General features: G+C 37.3%; 1 protein-coding gene across 2 annotated transcripts in view; it reads right to left on the bottom strand.

Moving 5' to 3' along the window:
* LOC131439544 (uncharacterized) overlaps nucleotides 1-18,182 on the bottom strand; it is a 178,424-nt gene that overhangs the window by 145,027 nt on the left and 15,215 nt on the right. For both annotated transcript variants that reach the window (XM_058610687.1, XM_058610688.1), the window contains exon 2: nucleotides 7,192-8,687. In XM_058610687.1, the coding sequence (XP_058466670.1) occupies nucleotides 7,192-7,960 (769 nt within the window). In that variant the 5' untranslated portion in view covers nucleotides 7,961-8,687. The remainder of the gene's footprint in view (nucleotides 1-7,191; nucleotides 8,688-18,182) is intronic.

Raw genomic sequence — 18,182 nt, 5'->3', positions numbered from 1 at the left:
ACATATAAAATAAAACTAGGTTTCTCATCGCTTTTCCCTACTGAACCAGTTTCTTTTTTTTTACTTCTTGTTGCCTTCTAGAAGTAGAGAAGTGAATCCGAAAGATATTTCTCTCACTTTTGCCTTTGCGCTAATGACGATGGAAGCGTGTGAGAATGTAAAATTAGGGCAATATTCATTGCCGGAGGTCGGGACACTTTCAGTGCTGTGTTGCGGCAGGTTCGGTTTCGTGTTCAAGTGAACCTTTTCACTGAGTGATTCGAGGACTCTTGGAGGATTATCCAAAGGTAGTATATAAACTAATGTATGAAGTATGAGTAGCTTTGATCATAGACTGCAAAAGTAACCCTCTTCACCGCTTGCTGGATGTTGTGAACCTAACCCGGAACTAGCTAGCGAAAGGACAGTTAGCACACTCGGTGCTGCCGCTGGCTTTGGTTAATTGGGACTCGGCACTGCTAGACGGAATGTTTTTTTTTCTTCTATATTTGTTTGTTTTGATTACAGAGGTTTTCATCTTACTTTTCTCTTCTGTGTACAAAAGAAAACGATGAAGATTGAGAATGTCTTGTAGGTTCAAGTACGAGGCATATTCGAAAAGCAAGGTCCGTTTTTAATAAGAAAATATTATAAACCTGGTTCCACAAAATTCCTGTTCAATTCTAATCATTTCTCATTCCACTGCACCACCAGGTGAGCCTGGTAAGTTATCGTCAATCGACGATCAGTTCGCAGTTTTTGGTCTACCAGGGAAACAATTTTATCGGTCAAATTACGACCCAATTATCTAACCCTTTCTTCGCCCATAACAGTGGGCCCAAAAGCTAGGAATAATTCTAAACGAATTTCAGCCAGCTCCTTTTACCCACAAAAATTTATAACAGAGATAATTTCGATTATCGCGAACGTATATTACAAAACAAAGCTTATTAGACTGATTCGTGCGACGCTCGATGGATCGAAATCAAGCGTTAAGATAAGCTGGTACGACATCCGATGCTTTCGTGACGTGCTCTCAAATTTGTTGTTCAAAATAGCGCTCGAAGGTACCGTGCGAAGAACCGGCTTGCAGAGAAACGGAACTAGGTTTTGCGGACGACATTGATATTATTGGTGTGGATCGTAGAGCTGTGTGCCTTTCAAGAAAGAAGCTGCGAGAATAGGGTTGACGATAAACTCTGCCAAGACTAAGTACATGGTGGCTACAATACAAGTTGTTGATACTACCTGTTGTCCTATACGGACATCAAGCATGGTCGTTGAAGGAAACAGATGTTCGAGTACTCGGCGTCTTCGAGAGAAAAATCCGGCGCTCAATACTCGGCGGCAAAGAAGAGAATAATGAATGGCGCAGACGTATGAATCATGAGCTGTACCAAGTATACAAAAATGCAGACATTTGAGGGCTTACAAAACACGGCAGACTACAGTGGGCTGGACATGTAGAAGGAATGCCGGACGAGAGAATGACGATGATACTCAGTAGAGAATCTGGGAGAGGTCATCGACTGCGGGGTAGACCTCGCACTCGTTGGCTGTGCGCAATCGAAGAAGAGTACAGAGCGACTGGCAAACGGCGGCCCAAGATCGAGTATCCTGGAAAGCTACATTTCGTTCGGTCATGTTCCGAAGACGGGTTGTGCACCATTAAAGAAAGTAAAGTAAGTATATTACTGTACGCACAGGTAGCAAATGTCTACTTAATCGAAACAGCATCTGGAATAGCTGCATCAGTAGTGCCTGTATCGAAATGCACATTTTTGAACGTGTTTTGACTAGTCAATTTTGAAATATAAGCATTCGACCCTTACATTTCGAATACTGCTAAGTACTATTCCGTTGTCTCGTTGGATGACAACATTTATATTTATGTGACACCAACGTTTAACTGAGACTAAACAGAGTAGTGGATAATGAGACAACTGAAACTGCGGCCAAAGTCAGTCACGATTGATTTCAAGCGTTGCAATGTACAAGTAATTAAATTGTTTTTTAGAATATTGTACCATAGAAAATCATTCGAAAATTCTATTTCTTAGTATTTAAAAAGGTGACTATGCGTGCATACGCCACGCTTGGTAAATAATCAAGTAGCCGATCATAGGTTAGAAAAAAAAAATTCAGGGTTATATGCAAGACAATCAGAATCACATTAAAACTGGAACACAAGCACAATCACATTAAAACTGGAACACTTCAAAAGTTCCCTTAATAAAAACAAAAATGAAGATGATAGTGGATGCACTAAACTAAAACCTGTTTTAATCCACCTAGTGTATTGATGCCTTTCTGATATCAATCATACTATCATATATAATAATTTTCTTTGATTTTTAAAAGAATTACAAAAATCGGTTTGTCTGATCGTGTACTGATAAAAACTATCAATTGGAGAAGATTCGAGGTCGATTTAGAAAATTTATTACGGTTTTCCGCACTTTTCAGTGATGGTATAAAATTTTTAACACACTTTACCCTATATTTTCGGACCTTTCATTTGAACTTCAGTTTGTGAAAATCGGTGCAGCCATCTATGAGAAAAGATAGAACATATATTTTCATTGCTTTGCCCATAACACCGGAACCGGAAGTCGGATCCAAATAATATTCAGGAATTTTGTATGGGACCACAAGAAAATCGGTGCATCTTTAAATAAAGTTGGTGCACTTATTTTCACAATTTTTTGAATCAAACTACTCAGAACATCACCCAATAAGCGTAATAATAACTTTTCGAAATCAAGAAAAAAGCAAATAGTTCCAATGGTTTCAAGAGAATAGATGGAAAATCGTCACCACGGGCGTTTCTGATGATACGAAACCTTCTGCTTTTGCATAGCTATCATCACTTTGAAACAAATGAGGTGGAACGTATACGTTAATCGTTCGAAAGAGAGTAATTCTCATATCGTTTATTTTACCCCGGCTTTAACCTTTCTGGTCGTTCACCGAGGCAAGGGTAATTCCATTTTCCATTTAATTGGAAGTTCTATTTTTAGTATTTTTATATTCGACTCAAATTTTGCATAAACATTCTTCATAAACAAAAAAAAAAACAATTTGAGTCAACCGTTTAAAATTTTGACTTTGGTTTTACTTTTTCAGAAGGGCTTAGGTAAAAACTCCTTGGAAATTATTTAAAAAAAACCTTTTTTAATCCATCTAGTGGTGTAGTGAAACAAAAAAAATAAAAAATGATGAATAAAATCATAAATATTCTTTGGATATAAAGTACCATAACCCTTTCAATTTGTAAATAGTTATATCAAGTTAATACAGATTTAAATGTGGCAACCTTTCACGCTATACAAAATTGAACAAAGCACGCTGTGCTAGGCGGAGGTGTTTTCCTCTTCCGTACCAGCACGTACCGGTTTTGCATTATATTGTATGACTGTTTGAAGGTTTCTACACTCATCACTTTATTATTTTGGACCCAGAAGTCGCATCTGGATGAAACTGCACAATATATTTTAAGGCGATTAGAGCTTTCAATTGAATAATGATTTGTGAGAATCGGATGGATCGCTGCTGAGAAATCAAAGTGAGTTCCGTTTTTGGAGCTTTTCTTCACTATTACCGGTGCTTTCGGAAGCGGAAACCGGAGACTAGTAGTCACGAAGCAGATTTATATATGTACCAACAAACAAGGTCTGCCTACTAGAGAAATATCCCAGTAAAGACTGTCCCAGAAAGTATGGACGCAACCAAAAACCGCTGCCATTTCACAATGGTTCAGAATCTGTCAATTTTTATGGCTGCGTCCTGTTGTTTACACTCTTCGCTAACCACTTGTGCAGTTGTTTATTCGTATTCATTAGTTTGTTTCAGCAGAACAGCGTCGAAAAATTGTGTACAAATGGTGCACAGAACGCGGACTGTCACTGAGAAAGATAGCAAAAATGGGAGGAGTAGGTGAAAAAGCCGTGCGAAATGCAATCAGGAAGTTCGGTGAGGATAACACCTTTGAAGATAAACCGAAAACGGGTCGAAAAAAAGTTCCTGCTAACCCTCAGTTGGATAAACGTATACTGAAGGCGTTCGAGCAAAATAAGGAGGTTTCAGTTCGGGATGTGGCCAACAAAGTGGGCATTTAGAAGTCAAATGTTCTTCGTACTAAAGAACGTTTGAATCTTCGAACCTATAAGAAGCAGAAACAACCAAAACGTAGTCCGAAACAAGAAGCATCGATCAGGCCGAGGGTTCGAAAGCTGAACAATACGATTCTTGCTGGAAATTTGAACTTCATAATCATGGACAACGAAACCTACGTGAAACTCGATTACAAATCCTTTCCGGGACCACAATATTATACGGTGCGAGAAAAGCAAGTGTTAAACCAGTTCGAAACATTTATTGAAGTCGAAAAATTCGGTTAGAAAGCTATGGTCTGGCAAGCAATTTGTAGCTGTGCTAAGATTTCGAAACCCTTCATCACCACTGCTTCAGTGAACAGCGAAATATACATCAAGGAATGTTTACAAAAACGACTTCTACCCATGATTCGAAGCCACAAGGATCCTGTTGTCTTCTGGGTAGATCTTGCTTCTTGCCACTACTCGAAATCAACGGAAAATGGTATACTACCAAAAATGTCACTTTCGTCCCAAATGACATGAATTCACCAAATTGCCCACAACTTCGACCAATTGAGGGATTTTGGGCATTAACGAAGGCACATCTTAGGAAACATGTCTCGGCAGCCGAAATCGTTCAATTCATCAGATTGGAAAAAGTGTCAAAACTTGTCGCCAAGAAGTCTGTACGGAATTCAATGAGGAACGTTCGCAAGAAAATGCGCCAGCTAGTCTACAATGGTTAAGTAGCAAATGTTGAGAATAATATTCTGTTGTTGTAGTCTAATATTATCAGTATATCGAATAAAATTGGAATATCTAACACTTGTGAATTATTTACAGTGAAATCAAAGTGCTTCCAAACTTTCTGGGACTGTTTTTAAATTTTATAAAACTTTGCATTTGGTTTCGAACTCACTTTTGATAAATTACTCATGAAATCATCATGTTGTAATACCGGAACCGGAAGTCGGATCTAGATCAACTTTTCGCGGATTTTTTTTAAGAATTTCAAGACCTTACATTTGTAAAAATCGATCTAGATATTTCCGAAAAATAATCATAGATATTCACATATTGCCTTGTAATTCCGGAACCTGAAGTCGGATAAAATTCAATAGCGATCTATGGGACCATAAGAACTTTCATTCGAATCTGAGTTTGTGAAAGGTTCAGCCATATCTGAGAAATTCGAGTGACATTATTTTTCACATACACACAGACATACATACATGCATACACACACACACACATTCAAATAGATAAATTTTTATCTCGACGAACTGAGTCGAATGGTATATGACACTCGGCCTTCCGGGACTCCTATTAACTGTCGGTTTTCGCAATGATTGAATAGAATTTTTGTATGAGAAGGGCAAAAAGGTTGGTCCAATTGATTTGGTAAAAGAAATGTCAGTGAAAACGATTGCTACCATCCATCGGAAGTCATGACTCTTCAACTCTGTATTGGCTAGGTTTGGCTTTTTGTCACTAAGCGAAATCCGTCCTGGAATGGTATTAGGTACAAGATACGTGTAAAAAACAGCCGATCCACCAACCAAACGTATTCGTTAATCGACACATCATGAGTGGCTCATACGATGCGAAGGAGCGTTATTCCATTTGAAATGGAAGCTCTATTTTTTGTATTTTTATATTCGACTCAAATTTTACGAAAATATTCTTCATAACCAAAAAGAATAGTTTGCATCATTAGTTTCAAATTTTAACGTAGCTTTACTTTTGAAAAGGGCCAATGTAAAAATTCCTTGGAAATTATCTCGAAAAAGGTCTATTCAATTGATTTGGTATCTACGGAAATGTGTTAAATTTTTTTGGGCTATTTGAAGCTGATATACCATAGAAAGCTCGAGCATTTTACAGAATAACATATTGAGCATCTGTTTCTAATGAACATATAACTCTATTATTCACAAATAAACAATCAGTTTTGTCAAAATACGCGTAAGTTTTTTTGCTGCTGTTATTTTGGTGGCTGTGGACTGGCTATAGACAGTGGAAATTTTATTAAATATTCTGCTTTTTGAAATTTCATTCAACATCTAACATTTCCAGACCAAAGCGGTGACCGAATTCTCGATGAAAAGTATTTGATTTGGCAGGCCGAGAATGTCAGAGAAAGCGATTGCTACCACTTATGAGAAGCCACGACTCTTCAGCTCTGTATTGGGTAGAGTTGGCCTTTTGTCACTGTGAAATCCGTCCTGGAATGGTATTAGGTACAACAGACCATATATGTGCCAAAAACAGTCACGTCGTAAGTGGCTTGAACGATTCGAGAAAGAGCAATTCTATTCGAATTTGAAGGTCTATTTTTCTAAATTTTGCATACGCATTCTTCAAAGTGAAAAAGAAAACAATTTAAAGAATAAACATTTTTTTGCTGCTTTCATTGTGGTGTCCGAAATTGATCATGGCCTGGCATTAGGTAGTGGAAAGTAAATACATATTCTGATTTTTGAAGTTACTTTTAATTTTTCTCAGTGCTTTTTAGTTTCATTACATTATTTTTTTTAGCCTTGTTTGAGTGCAATAAATGGCTATCGAGATACAATGATTTGACGAAAGACCATGGATAATTACATTAGGCATTTTAACCACCAGTCTCGAGTCAAACTAGTCTTCCGATTTGGGTGAAACAAATGGTTTGCCATACTGAAGACGTATCCAAAGTCATCTTGCCTAAAGATGGGCTAGAGTGGAATTGTGAATGCGGGAAAGTTCCAGGTTGTGACACAAAAAACTAGATTATTGAACATTTTCACCTAATTTTCGGAAGGATGACAGTATAGTATCAAAAAATTATCGAGCTTCCTAATAGACTGATTCGCATAGCATTTAATCATTACGATTAGATTGCTTCACTATAGACTGTGACATATTTTAAACTTAGAAACGTCCCTAGTGCCTTAACGATACAAATAAACAAGATCAAATCGCTTTATTACGAATAGGAAAACTACTTGTAATGACCGAATGCCGTCGTGCCAAAGCCCCGTCTCGGACTTCAAACACCATTCCGAAGCGCAATATACGCAAATAGCGCACAACAACAACAAAAAAACCATAGATATGAGACACTGAAGAAAATTACCTTCCGAGTAATCAATAACGCCAATTAGCACCATAATCACCAGCATTAGCTTCACATCGATACCGCTGATGACACCGCCGAGAAGCGACGACGGCCGGCGATGACCTGTCGGACGGAGATGGAGGCGCCGGGTGCTGCACATTTTTCTACCATTATCATCACACGTTGTCACTTGCTTATTACTACTTCCACACTCACTGCCACCGGTACGCCGATGGTACCGATGGTTCACATATTCAATTTCTTCCTGCTCGGGACGTTTGTCATTTGCCGAGCACTCACTTGCTGCTGTTACTGCTGCACTGATTGGTCTGGAGGACTGCTCCAGCCTAACTGATGTCGCCGATCGTGGCGTTTTGGAGGGCACGAAAAACAAGAGGGAAGAAACCAAGGATGGAAAAGAGCTAACCCACCGGGGCCACATCCAGTCACACTTTGCCTGACGACGCTGTCCGCGAGGTCCACTTTGGGGATTGTCGATACCGGTCTGTTTTTGTTGTTGTGCTAGGTCGTCACCAGTGCGACCACTTATGCTAATTCTTCCCGCACAATTGTTGTTGTTGTTGTTGCTAGCACTGTTTGTTATTCTTCTTCTTGTAGTTCTTCCGATCGGACGTCTGGACAATTCGGACGGTTCGTCCACGGTACCGGGACGGTTTTGTATGCGATAAATGGGCGCGATCGACGCGTTATTTCGAGCAGCACACTTTACATAATTTATGCCGGTGTCTAATTTTAGCCCAGTAGTGACTGACGATGGAACGCTCATTTTCACAGGTCGCAGATTTCCAAATGTGCGGAGGCAACATTTTCGCTTGCTATGATCCAATTTTGGGAATCCACTGTGTGTAGTAGGACAGCCCTTGCTACCTCAGCACCGCCACCGGGTAATTGAATTAAAAACGCGGCAACCAACTGCCGGAATATACGTTCCATTTGATCTTCGTCTCCGTTCGGTTTTGGTCACGACTTTCAGCACTGATTCATGATCCCGCCGCTGCTCTCTCTGTTTCCCCTATCTCTCTCTCTCACTGGAAAACGAATGGAACAACGAAAATGCGTGCCAAAAACAACAAATCTTACTTCTAAGCACGGAGCCGGCGTCTTCGCGTCACAGAAATCGCAATGCGGCCTATTTTTAGCAACCGACGGATTTCATTGAGAAGCAAACTTCAGTCGGGCGGCGTAATTTCTGATTCATGTGTAATTGTTTCGGGTGTTTCGCTCGGCGGACTTTGGTACACGAGTTGCGTGAATTCTGCCTACTACCGAGCACCGAACCGTCGTCGGTACGGCAGGACGCACCGAGGGGTTTCAACTTAGCGGCGGAGCGGGGATTATTTTTGTGTTTTGGCTAAGATGAAAAGCCCGTCTCGTACCGGTGATGCGTGGCATCCAATTTGTTATGTTTATCAGCAAAAGTTCGTTGGCCTCGGCGGCTAAGCGCCACTGCCGGTTAGGTTTAGAACAGGCTGGCACCGTTTACGTCTTGGAACCTGCGGGGGAGGAACGAGAAACGTGAGTGATTAATGTGAGATGGATCGGCACAAGAAAAACACACAAAAATATGAAATTCAACCGCCGCTGTGCTGGGCTGAGAAGGGGACTACTTTCTGGTATAATGGTGTGATATAAAAGTTTTTTGTTTGATAAGCTGGAATGTTTTGTGTTTCATCGTATTATGTTACATACACAATGAAGAATCTCTGGAATAACCTTGAATCGTGAAATGCATTTTTTTCAACCTAGCTGATCTTTTCGGTGTGGAATGGTAATAATTGATATCAGGTAGACTTTGTCAGTAAGAAGGAAGTTATTATGTGATCTTTACGACGATTTGTAGCTGATTCTTCGTTTAGATCAGTGCTTCTCCAACTCACCCGGCAGTGGAATTTAGGTCTAGTGGAGGCCACCGGACGGCGAAACCGGACATTTTTTTTGGAAATTGAACAAACACCCTTTAACCTTGATTTTTACCCAATATATTTCTACCATTGTATAACTTCAACCTTTTGCTACAACTTCCAATTTGTGCTTTGGAAAAAATATACATTAACTTTCTTTGCGTTTCGCCTTCGGCTCATCAGAGCTTAAAGCAGTTCGAATTGAACTGCCATCTCCGCCCAGCAGTTCAATTTAACCCGCTATGGAGGCGCAAAGCTTACACTATTGAAGTAACACATTTTGGATATTACACCGAGGTTGTTGAAACAAAATAGGTGCTTTTTTGCACAAACCAAAAAACCTCTAAATGAATATACATTAGTTTACATACAAAGTCGCGATGGAGTGACCAATTCAAAATCCAATATTTGAGGAGCAGCGGAGCTAAACCGAACTATAAACTGTCACACAAGAATGAAGAACAAATACAGTTGGGGCGCCATATCTCAAGATACCTTAAGGTCTGAGGACAGAGCGCCACGTGTTGAGTTTTCAATCGTATTTCTCTTGTACTCTCTTGTATATGAGCAAACTGTACCGGGTTGCCAGCATACATTTTATAATTTTGATGAGAAGTTTTATCACATTAATCTATCGTATGGGTTGGACATTACATGGATTCCAATGAACAATGAAAAAATATTCAACTTTCACAAAGATTGAATGTCTGTGTGTTTGGCAGCCTTGTCAACCCATTTTTATTTCTCTCTCCTTTTTCAGAATGCTATCAGGAAACCAAAGCGTAAAAAAATGGTGGATGTATTGAAACTGACTTGGTTTCGCAGAAAAATACAAGACTTTATTTTCATCGCAATAACATATATGTTTTTAAGTACTAATCGCATCTAAACTAAATTATCTAGACTTTGTCACGGTAGATTTATGATACAAGCCTTCAAAGCCGAGATATTCGATGAACAAGAAGAGGTATGCATTTCCGAGCGTTCCAATTTTCAGCAGTTCTTCATTCAGAAAAAAATACAACACGACCGCTAAACTCAATGAATCATTCTGAAAATTTCACAGAATATTCTCAACTAAATTTCGAAGACATTGGTAGGTGGGTTTTCCTATATTCTGCACCGTTTCCAAGAAAATTTTATTTGAAACGGGAAAATAGCAAAAAAGCTACCACTTTACGGTAATGTAGGCCAGTGTGTTTTAGGGCGTTTCAGAGGGCTATTTACACGCTTCAAATCTGATTTCTTCAGAAACGGGGACGAATATATAAATCCCAGCTGGAAATCTCTTAGAAAATTTGTTTAGATTATTCTGTGCAAATTTCAGAATGATTCATTGTCATTAGCGGTCGGGAAAGTTTTTTTTTCTGAAGGAAGAATTGCGTAGCTGAAAACGCCGTTTTTCAACTTGTTCATTAAATATCTCGCCTTCAAAAGCATGGATCAAAAATCTATCCTGACAATGTCTAGATAATTTAATTTAGATTCGATTAGTGCATAATAACATATATGTTGTCGCGATAAAAATGAAGTGTAAAGGCTATAGCAGGATAACCATATGAAATCTGCCCCCAAAGGGAATTCATATTGTTATACCACATTCGAAAGGTCATAGACTGGAAACAATTTTCTCAAAGTTTCAACCCTTTAACTGCCATATTGACGGAGCTAGGGTGGTTCTATTGATTTTTATTTTATTTGATTTTTGAAGAAACTGCTTCTCCGAAAAATTTGAAAAAAATCAGGCATGTTTAAGGCATTATGGGGATGCTTCACAATTTTTTTCAAAATTTTTGAAGATGTATTTCTTTTATTAAAAAATACTAGAAAATTTTGAAACATATTTTTTCCCTCTTCCAATTTTTGCACCACCCTGGATTTTTTAGTGATAAATAAAGAATTTTTGGACATGTTAAAATGGTATGTTTTCATATTTTTTAAAAATGTGGACGACCAAAATATTTAATTTTTTCTAAAAAATCAACAACAGTCGACCATGCGTTCCCATCATATTCTGAGAAAAGGAAACGCATGGTGCTTTATCTTAGCAGTTTCTAGTAGTAGTCGACCATGCGTTCCCATAAAGTTCTCTTAAAAGGGAAACGCATGGTGCTTTGTTCTAGTAGTTTATGATGCAACTCAAGCGCAGGGCTTAGAAATCAAAGTAACGAAAAGAAGGAAATGAGTATCAACCTTTGCATAATACATACACGATCATACTTCGGGTACAACCTAGAAAGCTACAAAGCAAGAACTTACTGGTATGTGGTTTATATATGAATGGTAGTAATATATGAACGTTGCGAGTATCACACATATGCAGTTCGGTTACGGCAGTCAAGAACTAGAGCGAGTGACTGTATATAATTCGATGATTCGATAGTGTTTCATGAAAAGGTCAAATCGATTTGCACTGTTGGGTCTCGTACAACGCGGTTTTCTTTTTGCCAGCTCTGTACATTTCACTAAATACATAGCGAGTTGAAACAGCAGTGAATATAATTTTTTCTTTTTTATATTGGTGTCAAACAAAAGTGGCCACTGATGAAGGTTGGAATTGATTTCTTAGAATTGTTTTTCCATAAATACGTTTATTTCTTAAGGCAATTTACATAAGTTGTTCTTCGCCGTAGCATCACTTTTACATAGAATTCTTATCATAATATAATACTAATATAGTCACATCAATTTGAGTTTAATAAAGCATATGAACGATGAACTGCTACAAATTTTAAAATAAGCTGAAATTTTTATACATTTTGTGGTTGATTTCATAACCCACTTGGAGATTTTTTTTATCGGCACATCATTTTTAATAAAATTTTGCTATTGGATGAACTAATGGACGCAGTAGGAGTCAGAACTAAGACTCAAAAGGGTCAATTATTAAATTGAAACTTCAATTGTCTTTATGAAATGATTAAGAAGTTTCATGTAAGAAAGGTCAATTTTTTTCTGTAAATTATTGACTGTATTTTTCATTTAAATAGGAAATGGGATAAAAATGTTATAAAAATACATTGCTGTTTCAATGCACACATTTTCTTTCTGATTCTTTTCGTTCATTCTATAGAATTATCATCGTCATTTGGTAGCTGTTCTGATTTAAGCATTTCTGACAATATTTTCGCCGGTCTCACAATTCTGGATAAAAACCGAGCATAAGGAAAGGTAGTGAATAATGGCGGCCTCGTGTGAACAGCAACCAACAGTTCTATTGCCAAAAACGCATTCACAGCAACGGCGCTGGATTCCCAAATATCCAGTCGAATTTGTAGTGTACTCGATATAGTACTTGTAAGCTTTTAAAAATGAGACTTATTACCGGCCTGAATAGCTTGTTTGTGATCTGTGTGTCTCAATTGGGTCATCTCGTGATAAAGCTTTAAATCCGAAATTACTTGGCAGAACATCCTTTTCAAAAGCTTCTATTCCAGAGCTACGATATTCCGATACTTGTTGCTCTCGTTCTCGGATTGATAATATTATCTTGTTAGAACTTCCCGTTCGCAATTTGAACAAAATTATTAAACCTGTAAAAACCTGGAAACGTTCCTCTGAGAATGAAAATCACTTACTGAGTTAATTATGTATTCTCAGATATTTTCTGGAAAATATGGAGCTTTCTACACAATATACCCAAAAATTAAAGAGATCGATTCAGCGAATCAAGTTTTTTAATAGACATGGTCGATAAATGCTTGATTTGAAATTATGCAAAAGTTATAACTCAAAAATGAAAAATAACGCATCACTATTTTTTATATCTGTTGTTGTTTTAAATTTTCGAATAAATAAAAAAAATATACAGCGCTCTCAGTCTACAAACCATGAAAACCATCATAAAGATATTCGATTGAAGTTTTCAAACACAAAACTCCAACTTTATCTTTATTATACATTTTTCCAGAAAACTGTACACATCCCTCGATAACATATCTTTATGATAACTTTTGACACTGTAATGAAATTTTCATTCTTTCTTTCATTATTCTTTCTTTACATCCATCAGCAACACGTAAAAAACTGACACTCGCTCTAGTTCTTGACTGCCGTGACCGAACTGCATATGTGTGATACTCGCAACGTTCATATATTACTACCATTCATATATAAACCACATACCAGTAAGTTCTCGCTTTGTAGCTTTCTAGGTTGTACCCGAAGTATGATCGTGTATGTATTATGCAAAGGTTGATACTCATTTCCTTCTTTTCGTTACTTTGATTTCTAAGCTCTGCGCTTGAGTTGCATCATAAACTACTAGAACAAAGCACCATGCGTTTCCGTTTTAAGAGAACTTTATGGGAACGCATGGTCGACTACTACTAGAAACTGCTAAGATAAAGCACCATGCGTTTCCTTTTCTCAGAATATGATGGGAACGCATGGTCGACTGTTGTTGATTTTTTAGAAAAAATTAAATATTTTGGTCGTCCACATTTTTAAAAAATATGAAAACATACCATTTTAACATGTCCAAAAATTCTTTATTTATCACTAAAAAATCCAGGGTGGTGCAAAAATTGGAAGAGGGAAAAAATATGTTTCAAAATTTTCTAGTATTTTTTAATAAAAGAAATACATCTTCAAAAATTTTGAAAAAAATTGTGAAGCATCCCCATAATGCCTTAAACATGCCTGATTTTTTTCAAATTTTTCGGAGAAGCAGTTTCTTCAAAAATCAAATAAAATAAAAATCAATAGAACCACCCTAGCTCCGTCAATATGGCAGTTAAAGGGTTGAAACTTTGAGAAAATTGTTTCCAGTCTATGACCTTTCGAATGTGGTATAACAATATGAATTCCCTTTGGGGGCAGATTTCATATGGTTATCCTGCTATAGCCTTTTTGTAAAGGTAAGTCGATTTCTATAGACGCCCTAATTTTTCTGCTCTTTTTTCTTAGTAATGTAACGAAACATGAGAGAGAAAAAAATCGGCTCAGAAAGGCTGCCAAACAAGCGGTAGCTTTATTAGATTTTATCTTATGTAGTCAAACTTGTAACCGAAAATATCAAAACTTTCTTGGCCACCCGGCCACATCGAAAATCATTATGCACATTTGCGAGAGAGCATGGAGAAATATATAATACGCAGAGCGATCCACGTTAATATACGCGACCTACTGTCCTCAGACATTAATGAGCGCAAAGAAAATGATACCAGACTACTTGATTGTTTCGCTACATATAATGAACGTTTTGCTTAAATAAAGCTAGTAGAAAACTAGTAGAAGAATTAAATGTCATAAACAGATAAACAAGTTTTTAATCCATAAGATCGGATTTCTAAAACATTTTGCTTGGAAACTAAACTTCAAAGCATCTTTATTTAATCAATGAAAAATGTGTCGATAAAGTAAAGTACTGTCAAAATAATTCAAATAATTTATTATTAAGCCTTTGTGGTTGATATAGGGGATACTGGGGCTAGACCGGACACGGGATTAAACCGGGTTGCTTAAATATCTTATAAACCGGCTGGATGACACTGGATCAGTTCAGTTTGGCGTGTATGTCAAAACGTGTACGTTTTTCATTGAATTTGTTTTAGAATATTCCTGTTTTTTTTTATATATTTGATTGTTGTGTGTCGTAACGACGATCTGGTTAGTGTTCAATTCGATGGTTATTAGGTGCTTTTGTTTACGTGGAAAATAGAATTATTATTGCGTCTCGAAAATGAATTGTCTGCGTGGGACTAAACCGAACACATAATTTTGGACTTAAAATTCTTAACAGGCTCTTGAAACATAACTAAATATTGGTATCTATATTTCAATTCTATTTTTTATCACTTACTGAAACTGTTTTCTCTAAAACGAGACCAACTTTTGACGAAAAATCACCATGTCAGACGAAGCACATTTCACATTAAATGGATGCGTTAATAAGCAAAATTTTCGATTCTATGCCACTGAAAACCCTCAGTTATTGAGGAATAGCTTCTATACGACCCGGGTTGGCGGTTCAACGCATAGGACGCTGGTCTTACAAGCCAGTTGTCGTATGTTCGAGCCCCGACCTGTAAGGATATTTAGTGTCAGTAGGATCCATAGTACTAGCCATGCAATGTTTCTGTACACTAAGAATCGGCTGCGAAGTCTGTTGAAACAGAAAGGCCAAATTCCACCAAAGGAATGTAATGCCAAGACTGCTTTGCTTTCTATACGACCAAAAAGTTACAGTTTTGTGTAATGTTTATACTGATATAATGATAGGTCCCTATTTTTTTTCAACGCGATGATGGAGTAACGAAAACTGTTAATAGTGATCGTTATCGAGCAATGAAAAATGATTTTGTGAAGCCCATTTCTCTAGAAAATGATTTGAATGGCTACTGGTTTCAACAGGACGGTGCAACATGCCATACAGCTCGACTAAAAATCGATTTGTTACGCTCATTGTCCCCCAAACAAGTCACATCGAGAAGCGGTGATTTTGGCTGGCTTCCGAGTTCACCCGATTTGACGCCACCAGACTTTTTCTGTAGGGCTATTTGAAATCTAAGGTTCACGCTTATAATCCCAGAACCATAGCTCAACTCAAAGACAATATACAATGTGAAATCGCTGCCATATCGACCGATACATTGGCCAAAACAATCTAAAACGCCGAAGAAAGGCATATTTTGTACTGACTCTAGTGCAAAATGAGTGGCTAATATATTTCCCGATGAAAATAAAACAATATGTAAGAGCAATGCACTCGTGGCATCAGACGACTATCACCGGCATGAAACGGTTACGGAACAACACCATTAATTGTAAGCAATTCATATGAAGGGGCACAACGTCAAGTTCGCGGAACATTTTGACGTCGGATACGTGAGTAATATTCGGTTATAATTATTAAATTAATCTTGACGTCGACCGAAGTTGGTTGATCGTCTGAATCGTGTTTAATACAGGCATTTCCTGATGAATACAAACTAATCTCATTTGCATTTGTGGTTGTAAGTGAGCTGTCAGAAAAGTCAACAATGGTATAACTGATTACCTCTGTATTTTCTCGGATATGGATTATCCGATATTAATAATTTCAGGCTCGTTAGGTGAGTTTATTTCGTTGGTCGCATTGAAATTCAATGCTTCGTGATGTATTTGAAATTTATTCAGCAATACCGTGATGGTGTAGTAGCTAATCCCAAGTAACAATTTTTGTTACGCTAGCTTGTTTGTGACTAGTTTGCAACCAGATATTTGAGTGATTGTTACTAACATCTAGCCACTTGCATTACTCAAAAAGCGCAGTTTCTACTAGTTGTTAAGTCTGCTAAAAATAAGTTGTCGTTACCTTGTAATGCCTTACTGAAATAACTTATCTTATCATAACTGGAAAATAACTTGTTTTCAAGTTAACTAGTTGAAACTTAGTCACAATCGATATTATAAACATTGAATGAATCCAGAATACTTTTCTATCATCAATAAAAAAGCGGAAGAGTACTTAAAATCACAAACTTGATATAAGGTACAAATATCACAACGATTTTAAAACTGTCGAGCGGAATTCAATTTTACGTAACTGTTTTTATGCACCTTCAATCAAAATCTGTTTATAAAGATATAAAAAACAAACAAAAAAATAACCCTCAGAATGCTCAGAATTATTTCAAGTAGAGTGATTTCTCATCATTTTAAAATCATTTTCGTGCGCAAAACGGGCTTATTTCCACCTCTGTTTTGAATATGATCAGTATCTAACGGGGAAAAAACAGGTTAGAGAATTGACATGCGAATGCAGTTATGTCATGAAAACAGCGAAAATGTTACCGCTGAGACCGGACTCGAAACCGTAGTAAACTCCTAACCGGAAAAATTGTTTCATCAATTTAACTACCCTAAATGTGAAAAAACATGCATAGATAGCCCAATTGATTAGAAGAAACCAAGCATGCATCGCTGTACTTGGTCACCACGGCATTGACTTGCGGTTCTACATCTACGGTAACAAATTCAACAGAACACATACACACTGATCACAAGTCTATTTTCTCCGTTTTTACTTTGCAGTCGACTCTGATTATGCTATCTCTTCTTGTGTTTACAAATGCAGGGCAGTTTAATTGGTTAAACAATTTTCTCGGTTGCGGTTTTTTAAGCGGATTTCCGAAGTTCTGCGGTTTTTTTACGGGGTACGAATACCCTGCGTGAAAATGACCTGAGTGTAGTTTAATTGGTAAAACAATTTCCCCGGTTAGAAGTTAACTACGGGTTCGAGTCCGGTCTATGCGGTAACAATTTTGCGGCTTTCATTATATAATTGCATTCGCATGTCATGTTATTTTACTCTACTCTTGATGTAAACAAACAATTAAACACATTTTTTCTACGCGTAGGGGTAAAAATGTTGCGTGGAATTGCTGCTGCAATTTGGTGACATAATCATTCGTCGTATTGATCTATGTTTACGATAAACTATCAACTCTGAAGTATGATTTGTGCGAAAAATTGTCGGACCTTCATTGGATGTTTCTTCTTAGAATTTTATTATTTTTCACATCACCTCAAGATTTCAACTACTTTTTAAAGCTCTGTGGCATAAGTAAGCTTTATGACACACTTTTGAATTGTTCTTCACCGGTAAACTTATCTTCTGATCTAAACATTTTATTATTAAACCATTGAATAACTCATAGTCCTGCCTTTGAAATTTTCCAAAAATCCACGATAAAATGTTTTCCGGCGTGCTTTTGTATTGGTAATACCACCCTTTTATATTGGCAGTGATGCCATACTTAACTAGGAAAAAAATCTAGCAACGCACTAAAAATAGGTTTATTTTCTATTAGTCGCACATTGATACAGTTGAAATTACGGATCAAAACTACTATCATATCTTCACCAATATCGTTTCAACATTACTTTTACCTTTTTTTCCACGGTCACTTTGAGGGCTGATGCCAGTGTGTTTTAGGGTGTTTTAGAGGGCCATTTTCAAATCACTTCAAATCTACGATCTGATTCGGGAAAGTCTTTTTTCTGAAGAAAAATTGCATAGCTGAAAACGGCAACTTTCAGCTTGTTCATTGAATATCACGCCTTCAAAAGCATGGATCAAAAATCTATCCTGACGATGTATAG

Source organism: Malaya genurostris, chromosome 3, assembly GCF_030247185.1.
Source record: "Malaya genurostris strain Urasoe2022 chromosome 3, Malgen_1.1, whole genome shotgun sequence".
NCBI classification, from domain to species: Eukaryota; Metazoa; Arthropoda; class Insecta; order Diptera; family Culicidae; genus Malaya; species Malaya genurostris.
The sequence above is the reverse complement of the archived record's forward strand: the minus strand, read 5'-3'. Positions and strand labels throughout refer to the sequence as shown.